This window comes from Antennarius striatus, chromosome 5 (assembly GCF_040054535.1).
Source record: "Antennarius striatus isolate MH-2024 chromosome 5, ASM4005453v1, whole genome shotgun sequence".
Lineage (NCBI taxonomy): Eukaryota > Metazoa > Chordata > Actinopteri > Lophiiformes > Antennariidae > Antennarius > Antennarius striatus.
In genome coordinates, this window is record NC_090780.1 from 12,651,490 (window position 1) to 12,667,133 (window position 15,644).

At 39.5% G+C, this 15,644-nt stretch overlaps 1 protein-coding gene across 1 annotated transcript in view; it reads left to right on the plus strand.

The window, feature by feature from the left end:
- The window catches only part of cacna1da (calcium channel, voltage-dependent, L type, alpha 1D subunit, a), a 53,376-nt gene that overhangs the window by 24,910 nt on the left and 12,822 nt on the right, over positions 1-15,644 (plus strand). The window contains exons 10-32 of the mRNA XM_068314423.1: positions 417-504; positions 767-793; positions 1,730-1,890; positions 2,269-2,494; positions 2,657-2,864; positions 3,681-3,801; positions 4,064-4,151; positions 4,230-4,260; positions 4,343-4,497; positions 4,593-4,722; positions 6,170-6,229; positions 6,308-6,367; positions 7,626-7,732; positions 8,034-8,121; positions 8,207-8,314; positions 8,411-8,463; positions 8,551-8,697; positions 8,891-9,092; positions 9,289-9,447; positions 9,912-10,022; positions 11,172-11,255; positions 12,347-12,358; positions 15,168-15,200. Of these exons, the coding sequence (XP_068170524.1) occupies positions 417-504; positions 767-793; positions 1,730-1,890; positions 2,269-2,494; positions 2,657-2,864; positions 3,681-3,801; positions 4,064-4,151; positions 4,230-4,260; positions 4,343-4,497; positions 4,593-4,722; positions 6,170-6,229; positions 6,308-6,367; positions 7,626-7,732; positions 8,034-8,121; positions 8,207-8,314; positions 8,411-8,463; positions 8,551-8,697; positions 8,891-9,092; positions 9,289-9,447; positions 9,912-10,022; positions 11,172-11,255; positions 12,347-12,358; positions 15,168-15,200 (2,459 nt within the window). The remainder of the gene's footprint in view (positions 1-416; positions 505-766; positions 794-1,729; positions 1,891-2,268; positions 2,495-2,656; positions 2,865-3,680; positions 3,802-4,063; positions 4,152-4,229; positions 4,261-4,342; positions 4,498-4,592; positions 4,723-6,169; positions 6,230-6,307; positions 6,368-7,625; positions 7,733-8,033; positions 8,122-8,206; positions 8,315-8,410; positions 8,464-8,550; positions 8,698-8,890; positions 9,093-9,288; positions 9,448-9,911; positions 10,023-11,171; positions 11,256-12,346; positions 12,359-15,167; positions 15,201-15,644) is intronic.

Genomic DNA, 15,644 nt, shown 5'->3' on the forward strand with positions numbered 1-15,644 from the left:
AAATGATTCTAATGGTGACAGTGATGTGCAGCCACTGCACTCAGCTCCTTCCTTTCAGTGGAGTTGACATTTTTGTAGCAAGAACATTTTTAGATGAATATACAACCGCTTTCTTCTTTTAAATTCACCATGAAATAATTGTGATAATAGATCACGTTATATATTATATATAGTTGCCCTTTTTATCTTTGCAATTTTCTAACTTATAGTCCTTCAGTGCATGTTCTTTCTTGGTTTTAGAGCAAAGCCTGTCAGAATATTCTTATATGAAGTCTCCATCTTGTTTCTTTTCACCCAAACTTCTCCTGGGATGCGTTGTGCTGTGTTGCATTTGAGAATTAGTGATATACCACTACATATGACGTTTAATTTGTTGTTGTTTTTTCTTGAAATGTCTGCTTTCTTCGCCACTCCAGCGAGTGTTCCAGCCAGCGAAACAGAATCTGTTAATACAGAGAATCAAAATGGGGAGGATGAAAAGACACCATGCTGTGGGCCTCTCTGGTGAGAATATACAACACTTTGCATGCAAGTGTTTCCACCACTGTCATTTAGTCTGAATTACAGGACATCATATTGTCCTTTCTGGTGCGACTTTTGTTTCTGTGTGTCACTGTTTCACATCCCATTGATTTTTCAGTCGTCTTCCTGAAATATTTTTGACTTCTGAAGCTCTACAAATTGTATTTGTTAACCATGCAGTGTCACTGGAAAACCTCTGCTAAAAAATACATTTACAGACTCTTACAATTCTTCTTTCTTTCAGTCAAAAGATTTCCAAGTCAAAGTTCAGGTCAGTATTTTTATATATTTCATATGCAGTATATTTTTTATTACTGTGGGGTTCATGGCACAAATTTTTGTTTGCAAGAGCTTGGCTTTCATTTTACTGTATTTTAATGAGACTTACTGAGGATGATATATCAACAGCTTTTGCAAAGTCAGCATGTACCATAAGGTGTTTTTATATAGAACAGTCTTGCACAGTATTTTTCAGCCCATTTGCTGCACAGCATGACTTGCAGAAAATATATTACAGTAATGCAGTCTGCTGTAGCTGTTACCCCTCACTCCTCCTGTTGTAGACCATTAGTTGTTGGATCAAAGCAAAGCACACATCTGGCAGGAGTAGTCACGGCTTTGTTGTAATCGCTGGTGGAAAATGGTTGAGTGGCTGAATGAGAAGCAGGCTGGGGATAAAACCAGGCCCAGGAGGAGACATGGGATGGAGCACGTGGGTGCTGGCAGAGGAGAAAGTCGAGGAGTAGTCCTGGAAAACAGGAGAACATGTTAGTGGCAGATGTAGCAGCAAACAGAGTCAATATTCTACAGCACTCGAAGGCGAGAGCCTGAATATGTCAGTCGCAGAAGCAGATTGAAAGCTCTGGTGATGAGCGACGGGAATTGTAAATAATGCAAGCAGGTGACTTCATGAGGAGCAGGGGAGCGATGTGAAGCAATCCAAGGTACTGACACAGATGAGGTCTGAAGGATTGGCATGGGAACAATTATACAGACATGCAATGAGAATGTAGGACAACACACGCAACATGATGGAAATATGCTGAGGATACAACACTTATGGACTCTAATATTAATGATCTTTTGTGATTTCCTGAAACATAAGGAGGTGACGTGTGGTTCTATTCTTCAGAAGGCTGTGATTCTAACAGTGAAGTAGTCAATCTAGAGTTATTCTTCACACGGATGGAATCTTCTTTTCTTACAGTCGGCGCTGGCGCCGCTGGAACAGGTTCTGCCGCAGGAAGTGCCGGTTGGCCGTCAAATCGGTGCCTTTCTATTGGCTGGTCATCATCCTGGTGTTCCTGAACACTCTGACTATATCATCAGAGCATTACAACCAGCCTTTATGGCTGACACAAGTACAGGGTATGAACAGCACCACATTACATTCATTTCTTCATGTGCCTCTTTTATTTATTATTTTTATAAAACAAATTTCATATACTGATATTGTTTTAAGTAATTTCTTAAATATTAACATGACTTGAATGTCCAGTTTGTTTAAGTTGATCTAGGTGAGTTTTTTTTTTTTAAAACAGAAAATAAGATAATTTTTACCTTTTGTATTGTATTGTATTTCAAATTGCTGTATTGCTGCAACTATACATCTAGCCTTGTCAAATGTTAATGATCTCCAATAGCTTCAGTCAATTTGGCACAATATCAACACTCCGCAATGCGTAACTCTAAGTATATTACTGCATGTGCTTTATATATTTAATATTCTTTCTCTCAATGCTTCAGATGTGGCCAACAAGGTGCTGCTCGCCCTGTTCACCTGTGAAATGTTGGTGAAGATGTACAGTCTTGGGCTACAGGCCTACTTTGTTTCTCTGTTCAACCGTTTCGACTGCTTTGTGGTGTGTGGAGGCATCACTGAAACCATCCTGGTGGAACTGGAAATCATGTCTCCTCTTGGTATCTCCGTGTTCCGCTGTGTCCGCCTGCTGAGGATCTTCAAGGTCACGCGGTAAGACTGTAAACCTGTGATGTGTGTGTGTGTGTGTGTGTGTGTGTGTGTGTGTGTGTGTGTGTGTGTGTGTGTGTGTGTGTGTGTGTGTGTGTGTGTGTGTGTGTGTTTGTGTGTGTGTGTTTCAGTCAATCATTTGTGTTTCTGTTCTTTCCACTCCAGTCACTGGCAGTCTCTCAGTAACCTGGTGGCGTCTCTGCTCAACTCCATGAAGTCCATTGCTTCCCTGCTGCTGTTGCTGTTCCTCTTCATCATCATCTTCTCACTGCTGGGAATGCAGGTGTTTGGTGGAAAGTTCAATTTTGATGAGACCCAGACCAAGAGGAGCACTTTTGACAACTTTCCCCAAGCCCTGCTCACAGTGTTTCAGGTATTTACTGTCTGACACGGCTGAGAATAGTAATTATTCAGAGAACACAGCGCGGGTCTTCTTTAAAGTCTAATCATCTCTTGTTTGGAGGCCCAGATCTCCACTAAGACCACATTTACACTTCAAAGTTTTGCCTTCTGCATTTGCACCCCATTATTTGTGTATAAGATCAAAATAAGATGACATTAGTGCTGCATCAAGTCTACATCAGAGGAGTGTTAATACACAGATCTGCAACACTATGAAAGTCAGTCCCATGTTATATGTGGGACTGTTGGTCTTCTGGTTATAATAGTCTGTCTGTGTACAGACAGTCGTGATTTGGAAATAGCAAACTTAAAAGTTTCTGCTCTGCAAAACTTTACAGTCAGTCACTCTAAAACACTCTTGTCGTGTAAACAAATGAAAACTCTATAAATGATTTCTGTTTTGGGTGAAACAGTCCTTTGTCAGAGGAACCTTACACAAGAATGTAGGAATTTTATTTTATTGGCAACACAAAACTGTATGGAGGACTTTTGTCATATAAACAGCTCATAATCAAAAAATCTTTTTAAAAGTCTTTTTATTTTAATTTCCACGTTTTATGATACAAAACCAAAAAAAAACCCCTCAACAATCCAAAACTCTTTTTCTGATCATTCATTGTTCTCCACGTATCTCACTTTTAAAATAATGTTTTAGCTAATCTGCAGTGATTTGGGTGCTTATGCTGATTGAAACATGCTGTATAATGCTGCAGAACTTGTATAATCATTGTTTGATGTGGTGGTGTTTATTCATTTCCCTCTAAATACATTTTATGATCTATTTTAGATCCTGACTGGAGAAGACTGGAACGCTGTTATGTATGATGGAATCATGGCGTACGGAGGACCTTCCTCTTCTGGGATGATTGTGTGCTTTTACTTCATCATCCTCTTTATCTGTGGAAACTGTATCCTCCATCACAAGCTTGAAACGGAGGGCACAGTGGTCCAACTGTTAGTTCGCATTCACCATCCATCCGTAAGCCACTTATCCAAGTTACGAGTCTGCTGGAGCCTATCCCAGCTGGCTACAGGCAAGAGGCAGGATACACCCTGGATGCGATGCCAACTCATCACAGGGCCACACTATGCCATCGTGATGCCCTCATTTACTATTCAGTGAATGTAAAATGTAAATCAGAGTTGTCCTTTACTGAATGATTTGATCAGACATCCTCCTGAATGTCTTCTTGGCTATCGCTGTGGACAACCTGGCAGATGCAGAGTCCCTCAATACAGATGATGGAGACAAGAAAGGGTGACAGCTGGATTTCCTTTGGTTGTTCTGTGATAGTATTTACTAGAATATGAATAACGGTGTCACTGTCCATTACAGGGATAAAAAGGATGATGACAAAGATGACAAGGTGTTCTTACCAATCATGCAGTAGTTTATCTTTATGGTTTGAATAAATATATATACTGACACACCTTCTGTCTGGCTGTAAGGACGACGATGAGGACAATGACGATATGGCAGGGGAGGAGGAGGATACAGAGGTTCCATCGGGCCCTCGGCCAGTCATCTCTGACCTGGTGAAAAAGGAGAAGATCACGCCTATCCCAGAGGGAAGTGCCTTCTTCATCTTCAGTAGCACAAACCCGTACGAAAGACATCAACATTGTGCATGTTTTACAGATTTGGACAGAGATGCACCGGCTGTGTCTCTTACTACATCATGTTTTCCTTGTTCTGCAGGTTTCGCGTGTTTTGCCACAGACTCATCAATCATCACATCTTCACCAACCTCATCCTGGTGTTCATCATGCTCAGCTCCGTCTCTCTGGCTGCAGAGGATCCCATTCGAAACTTCTCAGCTCGCAATATTGTAAGCTAATCACCAATAGAAAGTGTCTATTGGTACCAACTAGCAAACTAAGTGAACTCTTATTATTTTTATAGCACTTTTTTGTGTGGTCTAAATTTTGGAGAGGGGGGTCATGATTATTTGGTACTTGATCGATGGTTTTTGCATGTTTTAGTCCAGTTATTTCGCTCACAAAGTTTTGTTATTATGAAAAATTTTCCAAAGCAGAATAAACATTTTGATCAATTAAATTATTTCACATTTAACCAAAATAACATTACTGTGCCTCAGTGGGATTTAGAAATGATGTTCTATAGAGCCTCGATCTGGGGGGAAAACTTATTCAGAAGGAAAAAGAATTGAAGAAATTTTAAGAAAGAAAATTTAAATCCAAGAATAAACAGATAACATTACAGTAATCACAACTGTGATTCACGGCAATAATACTATAGATTAAAACAAATGCAGATCCAGGAGAAAAACTGTGCAGTTTGATGTTTGACCTGGAGGTTTGTACAACTTCTTCTCCTCTATCATAAAAAAACACACAAAAAATGAACAGTTTGAACCATTATCGTATAGATCACAAGTTTCTCAACGCTCTCCTAAAGCCTTTGTTTAATACAACTGCTGTACATTTAACTGAACAGAGAACAAAAAAGAAAAATGGAGTTTCAGATGGTGAACAAAGAGTCGAGGAGTTTGTATTCCTTTTTCAACATGTATGTCACCTGCCCTCTCCTTAGCATCACATTTCGAAAATGGTGTTCACGGTGTATTTTCCTAAACATTTGTTCAAATGTAAGGACAAGCACAAGGACTGTTCCTGTCAGGACACTGGTATTAATGCCTGAGGATGTGGGCAATCCAAAGCTAATGGCCACATCTGATCCTCCTCAGATGCTAAACTTCACCAAGCTCAACAGCATCTGTCCATCATCCGAGGAACTGCAGTTAAAAAATCAAATTATATTTTCAATTTTGAGTTTTATGTGCATTTTTGGAAGCACACGACAACAAAACACAAAATGTAAATTAAATAAAATGAGACAACGATAGTATCAGAATGACGTACAGTACTTAGTGTAAAGCTAATGTCATGTTTCTGCTCACATCAAGCTGAAGATATGTGTTTTCAATTTCATGAGCTAAAACCGGAAAAATCAATGATTTTTATCCTGCAAAGTAAGCAATCAAGAGATGTTTAGGTTATATGGTATTACTGATTTAACTGTAATTTACCTTTAACAGTTACATGATATACTACATAAGATAAGTTAAAGCATCGTCAAGAACTACACCGTAGAAAGTTCTTTGCGAGTAATTACATTTTACTCTGTTAACTCTAAAAAACCTTTTTCCAGAAAAAGCCCCACATGTTTTTCTACCTCAGTCACCTTGTTTACTTCTGATGTATGAAGCTGCACAATGACCTGTCTTTGTTAAACGTCTACGTTGCTTTTTGCAGATACTTGGTTACTTTGACTATGCTTTCACGGCTATCTTTACTGTTGAGATCGTGTTGAAGGTAAATGCCCTGTGTTCCCTGTTTGTGCCATAACTAACCTCACCCCAATAACATTCCAAACATCTTGTTGCCTTCCAGGTCCTAGGCTATGCAGATTATGTCTTCACTAGTATGTTTACATTTGAGATCATATTGAAGGTAACCTCTTAAATGACGACGAGAGCCTTGCTGCATTCTCTCCTTGTGTGTCACCTGCCACTCAGTACAACCTGGCTTGTTTGTTTCCTTTCTCTTATTTACTTTTTTCTTCATGGCACCTCTTTTAAAAAGTAAAAGTTAAATATTGGAGTTGCTACTTTGCACACATTAACACAAACTTGTGATTTGTTTGAAATGACACTAAGTCGTGTTGGGGGAAGGAAACATCTCATCAGCATTACATTATACTCACATGGATGCTACATCTTTCAACAGTCATTGCTGACATGATTTTGACAATGCAAATACAAGATATGATGCAAACCCTTTGTGCAATGCAACACATTTGAATGCACTGTTCAGCAATAGTTAAAGCGTTTGGCTGAAGTTGAGTTTGAGGTCATCTGCAGAGAGGTGTTGTAAACGTAAAGTCAACTCCAGTCAAAGCTAACTCCATGCCTCTCGTACTGACTGCTCTTCAGATTATCCATAAAAGAGGGGGCAAAATCAACCATGTTCCTTCCGACCATGGTTCAGTCTGCTTTCCCTTACTGAGTGCATAAAAACGTGGAGTTGTGTCTAGAGGGATCTGCGGCAAAAACCTACCAAGTCTATCACTGTTTTAAATCGAATTCCCCAATGCTCCTAGTTAGCAGTGTACCCTCGCCGTCTCTCTATGAGGCTCCACATTTACATGCACTTGGAAAAAGACTCCTTTTATTATTTAAAGAAGACTTATTTTGGCCAGTTTTTCTTCTCTGCCTGCTGAACTCTGAAGTCTGAATTAGGAGCTGCTTTCCCTTATTCTCAACAATTAAATAACATAATGGAATGTGCTTTAAGATGACGGTCCACATGAATGTGAGAGTAAGGCCATTTCTGATTTCCAATCACTATAACCAGAGCTGTTGCAGGTAGTAAGTTTCCCCAATATAGTGGCAACAAAATGCATGTTTTATTGCCTTTTTTCATAGTGGATTGTGAAATGAATGACTTACTACTACATTCATGTATTTAAGGGCCGTGGGGGTGGCGACGGTAGATTTAGCCTCCTGCTCTGAGCTCGCCACCCCAAACCAGAGTGATCTAAAAGAGTGTGAAGACGTGTGCTTGTATGCAAGGTGAAGAGAGCTGTATGAGAGTTTGTGTTTCTCTTACTTAATATATTTTATGTCATCTGATGTGTGGATGGTAACTGTAACTGGATGAAGTATGTTTTCATCATTTGCTCCTCTAACTTCCTCCCTTCTATCCTCAGATGACAACATACGGAGCCTTTCTCCATAAAGGAGCCTTCTGTAGGAATTACTTCAACCTCCTGGACCTACTGGTGGTGGGAGTTTCTCTTGTCTCCTTTGGTATCCAGTGAGTACAAACAAACAGTCAGGTTCAGTGCTCTTCCTCCCTCATTCGCTCCCCCTTTATCTCTTTCTGTTACAATCCTCTGCTAAGAGAATTCTGGTGTAAGTGTACAAACTCCACCATCAGAAAGTGCAACCTTAATCAAAGACTTTTTAGATGCAAGAAAATTTATTCCTGCTTCCTTCTGCGTGTAAATCATTTGAAGTGGTATAAAAGCGGTTCCTAGACGATGATGATAATGATAATGATGATGATGATGATGATTGTCTGACATTTCAAACACACCTTGGTCAATGGATTTCAGGTCCTCGGCCATCTCCGTGGTAAAGATTCTAAGGGTTCTCCGGGTTCTTCGACCCTTGAGGGCCATCAACCGAGCCAAAGGCTTGAAGGTGAGACGTGATCTTACAAGCACACTTGCTGTGGTTCAATATGAAAGTCACAATGCACCAACATGTGTATGTCTCTGTCTTACAGCATGTGGTGCAGTGTGTGTTTGTGGCTATCAGAACTATTGGTAACATCATGATCGTCACCACTCTCCTCCAGTTCATGTTTGCCTGTATTGGGGTGCAGCTTTTTAAGGTCAGCTGCACTGAGTTTATTAAATATCAGTATGACACTTAACCAGAGTTCTGTAATATTTTGTCAAATGAGCTAACAGTAGTTGTGTTTTCACAGGGAAAGTTTTACCGCTGCACGGATGAAGCAAAGTCCAGCCCAGAAGAGTGCAAGTTAGCTTCATTTTTATTGTTCCTTCAAAGCTAACCACATGGTATCATCTTTGTTAGAGCCTTAATCTCAATGCTGATTTCTCAAAGGGGCACCTACATCATGTATAAAGATGGAGACGTGAATCAGCCAACAATCCACAGAAGAATTTGGCATAACAGCGACTTCAACTTTGACAACGTCCTCATGGCGATGATGGCTCTGTTCACTGTGTCCACCTTTGAGGGCTGGCCTGCGTGAGATTTCAATTTTCTGATTTGCGTGTTAAAGCTTTGGAAATGATAACTGAGCTTTAGATCTAATTTTTCTAAAAACTCTACTGTACTGTTAAATTGAAGTCTGTCTAATACTGTCTCTCAATTCAAAGTGGAGTGAGAAAACCCAGAAACAGATATGAAGCTCATGATATCTGTTTTCTTCTCTCTTCAGTTTACTCTACAAGGCCATCGACTCCAACAGGGAGAACCTCGGTCCCATTTACAACTATCGTGTGGAGATTTCCATCTTCTTCATCATCTACATCATCATCATTGCTTTTTTCATGATGAACATCTTTGTGGGTTTTGTGATCGTCACATTTCAGGAACAAGGAGAAAAAGAGTACAAAAACTGTGAACTGGACAAAAACCAGGTCAGATTTAGCAACTTTACAAAATATTGTGTGGTTATATTTAAAAAACACTGATAAAACACAGCATGAAAATAGAAATACATGCCTTAGATTAAAGATACTAAAGATGTATTTATAGAGTTAGAATGAGTTATAAATAATAGTCTAGTTTTAACTGAAAGGAGAGTGTTGAGTGTGGTTTTGTACGTCTGTGCAGCGCCAGTGTGTGGAGTACGCTCTGAAGGCTCGTCCACTGAGGAGATACATCCCTAAGAACCCGTACCAGTACAAGTTCTGGTATGTGGTGAACTCTACTGGGTTTGAGTACATCATGTTTGTGCTCATCATGCTCAACACCCTCTGCCTGGCTGTACAGGTAAGAAGTCAAACTATGTTAACAAGCATGAAACTGACCAGACGTACCGTTACAGGTACTTCAATCTACTGCTGTTGAATTAATTAAAATACAAATAAACGTGTAAAAAAACAGTGTTTATGTATGAAATGCTGCATCTATAATCATGTGTTTGAACATAAACTGTATGCAGCTTGCATATGTTCTCTTGTGCATTACATTTATATATGCTGGCCAATCTGAATGTCCCACATGGGCTACCATATATACACATATAGTACAATAGGCTTAAATCATTCAGCGTTCGCTGAGATTACACATTCGGGGGCTTATTACTGCTGTTGTTCATGTTTAATTCATTTTTTTATGAATTCCTGTTTTTTATTTATTCCTTGATTTTAATTTTCTGATTAAAATCTTTAGTTGAAATAGCAGCACTCCATATTCTTCCTGTTCCTTTAACGTCCCTTCCTGCCTCCGTGCAGCACTACGGCCAGTCGGCGCTCTTTAACTATGTAATGGACATTCTTAACATGGTCTTCACTGCTGTCTTCACTGTGGAAATGGTTCTCAAGCTCATCGCTTTCAAACCCAGGGTGAGTTTTCTGCACACAATTGCAAGAAAAGTCTCAACAACCAGAACTCAGAAAGCCTCTTGTTTCAGAGAAGACGTCTTAGTTGAAATGTTTATAAATGAGATCAGTAGAATTTTAAAATCCGTTCACTAATTCAACCTGTTGAAATAAAGCCACTGTCTCCTTTTGCTGTAGCTTCATATCCAGTGCACTGATATCAGAGTGGTGTCAATACATAAATCTGTTAATCTGTATATCTGTACATGTTTATATATTATTCTATCCTATTTATAATGTTATTTATCTATAATTTCCTTTGCTCCTTTTTCTTCTAAATTCTCTATTTGTGTTCTGATGTCCTTACGTTCTGAAAGAGAGCAGCTGCAATAAAAAGCAGTTTCCCCTAGTGATCAATAAAGGATTCTGATTCTGAACTTTCTGCTGAAAAGTAAAATGTTTAAATGCCTATAAACAGATCAGAGGTTTCAGGCTATGTTGTTTTTCACATCCCCTCGTATTTGCTGTCTGCCCAACAGCTCTGTGTTGAGAAGAAGGACAGGATGCTAGTAAGAAACAGTGTGGAGTGCTGTGCTGACTCTTTTTTTACTTTCTTTGCTCTAGCACTTTTACATATGCAATAATATCAGCATAACATCAGCATAACACAGTGTATTCCAGTTCTGTACTACACATGAAGTACTGGAGAATAATTACTTGTGCTTTCATTTACCAGTGTTATAATTACGTTCATTTCATTGTAAGAATAAAGATGTTTGTGCTGATCTCATGTCCAACTTGCCTGCCACTCGGTCCAACTTACTCAGGGCTATTTTGGGGATGCCTGGAATGTGTTCGACGCCCTGGTTGTGATTGGCAGCATAGTAGACATTGTTCTCAGTGAGATTGATGTAAGTGAGTCCCGCTGCTCTCTGACCTCTGTCTTTTCCGGCCCCCTCGGCCCACTTTACAGGTTTACATGGAGGACTGACATTTCTATCTTGTCTGATTGCTCTTAATACTTTTTTTATTTTTCTCTCTTCTTGTCCTCCTCTTCATAATTCCATTTCATTCCTCGTCATCTTTCTCTCTTCCTTGATCATTTGTTTTTCCATTTCCCTTGCTTCTTTCTTTACATTTTTTGCCTTACCTTTAATGCCATGCATTAAACAGCACTATTTCGCTGATGCTTGGAACACATTTGATGCCTTAATTGTTGTTGGTAGCGTCGTTGATATCGCTATCACTGAAGTTAATGTAAGTACCACTTTTTTCTGCTTTAAGTTAAACTGAAGATTTACGGGAAAGTTCAATGGCAATACCAGAATTATGTGTTTAGATTTAACAGTCAGTGGTTCCCATCCATCCTTAATCCTAGAAATTGAAGTAAATGATGTTTGTCCTTCTTGACAGGACTCATTAACACATCATTTTGTGTTAATGGTGACAGTTCATGGTATCATTACCAGAGGAAATAATGGCGGGGCTTGTATTTGAATTTGGCACAAACTTTCACTCTTTACTTTAGGATGAAGTGAGTAGATTTCGATAAATCTTTATTTTCAGAACCATAACTTACCAGAAAATACTCTGTTCCTCCTATCGGAAGAGATGTGAAATTTGAAATTTATAGCTTATTTTCAGCAAAGTCTCTATGTGAATGATCATAGTCGGGAGCTGATTGGCTAATATTGATGTTGATACTCTAAAAACAGTGAAAACATGTTCTCACTGGATGTATTGACTGGAATCTCAGCTTAGTGATACCTACCATCCTCCCATGAGTTCATTCCATACATGAATCTGAACATGGAGGTCAAGGCAGCGAACAAGAAGGTCATTACAGTTTTCATTTACTTTAATCCTCATCTAACCTTCTCAAACTGTATTTTTGATCCTCTTACGGAACCACTTTTAAGTTGTAGCCTCCAATTTAAAAGGTTTTCTCCTAAGCTCCAGTAAGAGCTTCCGGAGTCACGGTGATTTACAGAATGCCAAAACCTTCTATTGTCTCTTGTGGAGAGATATTCAGAAGTGTCATCGCCTTATCCTGTAAAGCTTCAGTTTGACGTTGATTTATGTCCTGTTGTTGTTAGAGCTCTATATACCATTGATTAATCAAACTGCAGGAATGTGCTTCTTTTAAATGTTTTACACGATACAGTTCTATCTGTGGTACTTTGACAATGTTTGTGATGAACATGCTGCTTGTTAACCTTTGGAATGTGGTGGTGTCAAAAGAGGAGTCTGTCGCATCTCTGTGAACTCAGACCCGTAGCTGGTTCAGAAAATGGATGAGTAATTATGTGTTCCTCTAATTTTTACTCTTGTTTATTTTGTTTCCATAGAAACTTGTAGAGGCAAGTATGGCAATGAACAATTGTTTTTCTGTGTGTAACCTGTGGTGTATAACAACTTTATCTTCGGTACCCCTTTACAGCGGATAAGCTGGTCGTCTGATGTTTTATTGAGCCAGACAAAAACAGATCAGTCATTGAAAATCATGTCAATGTTTGAAATAGAATAATACCTCTCAACAATAAATAAGTACTAAAATACTGTCCTGTTAATGCCTGATAAAAACTCCTCAAAAATTCCATAACATTGAGATAGGATGATGATCGTGGTGCTTGTCCCCTCTCAACCTGCCCCCCCCCCACACACCCCACCTGAGTGGTCTGAGCTGCAGTGCTGTTGTTCTGGAGTTTTAACTCAAGTTTTCTGTTAGTTTCAGTTCCGAAATATGTGTCTGCATGAGTGTATATCTTTGATATGCCTTGACTTTGTTTAAAACTTACAGAGGTTATTGTTATTGTCATGCATGTGTGTTTATATGTGCAGTTTGGTCTTTTAGGTGTGCATCGTGGTTCTTATGAGGCAGCTTATAACATTTACATTTATTTGTGGTTTGCTGCATGTGGCTGTTTCTGTTTGTGTCATCAAAACTAGATCACATAGTAAACCTTTATCATTTATGACAGCTGATCGACAACTTTGCATTTTGTTATTGCATGTTATCCCACGCATGAGCTGCATGAATGTTTCCTAATGCATGATGGGAATCATCAGACATTTACCTCATTCCCTAACATCCTTTCTGCCTTGCACAGATGGCGCTCGGCCACCCGCTCCATTCCCCCCCGGTCAGTTTTGTTTCTGTGGAGTTGTGTGAATTTTGCCCTTTCTCTCTTGCCATACCTCACATAAATTACCTCCAGACAGAATGGCCCTGGAGCTCAGAGCTGGGAAGAGTGCACTTTGCACAATGTTGAGGAAATTTTTAAGACAGAATCTGCAATTTACAAAAAAAAGTTTTTAAAATCTGTCCTTTAAAATATAAAAGGTGTGATGAGATCTTAACTATGAAGAAAGATCTGTCATCTTTTCTTTTTTTAAAGTTGTATGGTTCCAAATCTTTACAGATGATCAACTTAACGTATCAATATTTTCCAAACAGATAAGTCTTGGTGTTACCAAGATATAAACCAGATTACCATGCAAATAAAACTTAGATTAAGCTTCGCCATAGGCCCCAAAGTAAAACCCCTCTCACGTATCAGGTAAGAACCCACCGGAGGATCAGAGTTGAATTGGTCCCTGCTTCTGTTCATTTCACTGATGGTGGTCTGCAGCTGAGTCCGAGGTTCTTTGATGATCTTGTGTTTGTGTCTCTGTGCTCTGTTCTGTCTTCCTGTAGTGAGCTCTTAAAGCTCAGAATGGACCTCATGTGTAGTGCAGGTGTGTAGACTCCAGTCAGATGCATGAACACTCCAACAGTAAATCTTTACTGTCTCGCCCTCGACCTTTCTATTTCTCTCTATTTCAGTACGACTCAGTCTATCTGGCTTTATTTTATTTAATCCTAGCACAGGTCTCTAGCTCTGATTCCCTCCTCTTCCCTGTCTGTCTTTCTCACTCCCTTCCTGTCGTTTAATTTTGCACTGGACTGCAAGAGTACCCTGCTATGGCAGTTATGTTGCAGGACCCACTGACATGCATGAGTCTCTGCATTGCTGTATGAGGTCACTACTGGCTCCTTGTCATCAGAACATCTTGCGTGTGTGTGCAGTGCTTCTCTAACGGTGTGACAACGCTGAACGCATGCTCCATCAACGCTGTGGAACAGGATTACCTAAAGAACCTCCTCAACCTAATTATACATTTTTATCATTTCTGCTCGTTCTGCACCTCATGCATACAGTCTAGGACGTATTGTGCTGAGGGGTTTTAATGAAGCCAAATCTGTCTGGAGTATCTCTTTTTTTCAGTGCTTATTCTTTTGATATGAGTTAATCTCATTCTTTTGCCAAATAAAAGTGTCACTATACAGTTTCTCTCTAACCACTACTACTGTGACTAGTGTCTGTTATACAGTTATATTTATGCTTAAAAATGGTCACTGGATACTGCTGATATCATTAAATCCTACTGGAATAATTGCAGATATCTGAATGACTGTGGACTCCTTTAAGGGATTATTTTATTTTGCTGTCTTCTCAGATACTTTGATTTCAGAAACAACAAAAGGGTTGAGCCCTTGGTTCACTTAAAATCATTGCAGACGAGATGGATATTTGTGTTTCATGGTAAAACATTCATGTCTACGTAATCTTAATGTGAGCAGTGCTATAAAAGGAAAAATTAACTTGCCATAAGTTCAGATCACAAGAAAAGCGAATTAATAACATCTGTTATGTCACAGTTAGCATGTCATTAACTTCGCCTGAAGCTTAGGGGAGACTTCTCAACCATCCAGTCCATTTAGTCCATCAGTAATGAACATCACACCGGGGGAGTGATAAAGTTGTGTGCCAGTCTTACATGTTTCTAAGTAACTAAGAAGTTTCATGTTGTTTGTCAGTCTGACATGTAAAGTCCTTCAGAGAACGTTAATCTGTCAACCTGTTGCCTGGCAGTCATGTGAACTGTTTCGCTGATGTTTTATGTCCGTCATGATATTATGTGTACATAGACAGTGATACATTCATGTCTGTCTTTGTCATGGTGACCCAATAAGACGGCTTTGTCCTGTCAGTAGAGGAGTAGTGTCCCTGTTCTGTCTACGTCTCGACTCAGACTTTTCAAATGTAATGTTTGCGTGTTTTGCCCAATGTGTGTGAGATCTGCGGGCTCTGTGCTAGTCATTAATGCAGGTGTTTGATTTTAAAGCCGACGGAGACTCCTCAGTTGGATGAGATGGGGGTAAGATGCTTCACACCCCCACCCCCTCCCAGCCCCTTCAGGGCCATTGCCATGTTTAGACTCCTTTTATTTTTTTATGTTTTCTACATTTCCTTTAATGTACTGTTCATTTTTTATTTCATCTATTTTTTCATGGTAAGGTTTCTGTTCTTTGCATTCTTTCCTAGTTTTTATTCATTTGCATTTATCCTCTAAATTCTTTTATTTTTCTAAATGTGTGGAGTTATTTCCAAGGAGAATCTTTCACTCAAACGTGTCCTGTTGGGTGGGAGCGGTTTAAGGCAATTCGTCACGTTTGTTCCCCTGACACATGGTCTCTGCCACCATTCTTGCGTGGTGTCGTGACCCATGGATGACCCCTGGGATCAGGTCACCCACCTCTGACCTGTGAACCTCCTGTCTGACCTTTTCGGGTTGACCCCACTGTGACTCAGCATGTAGTGA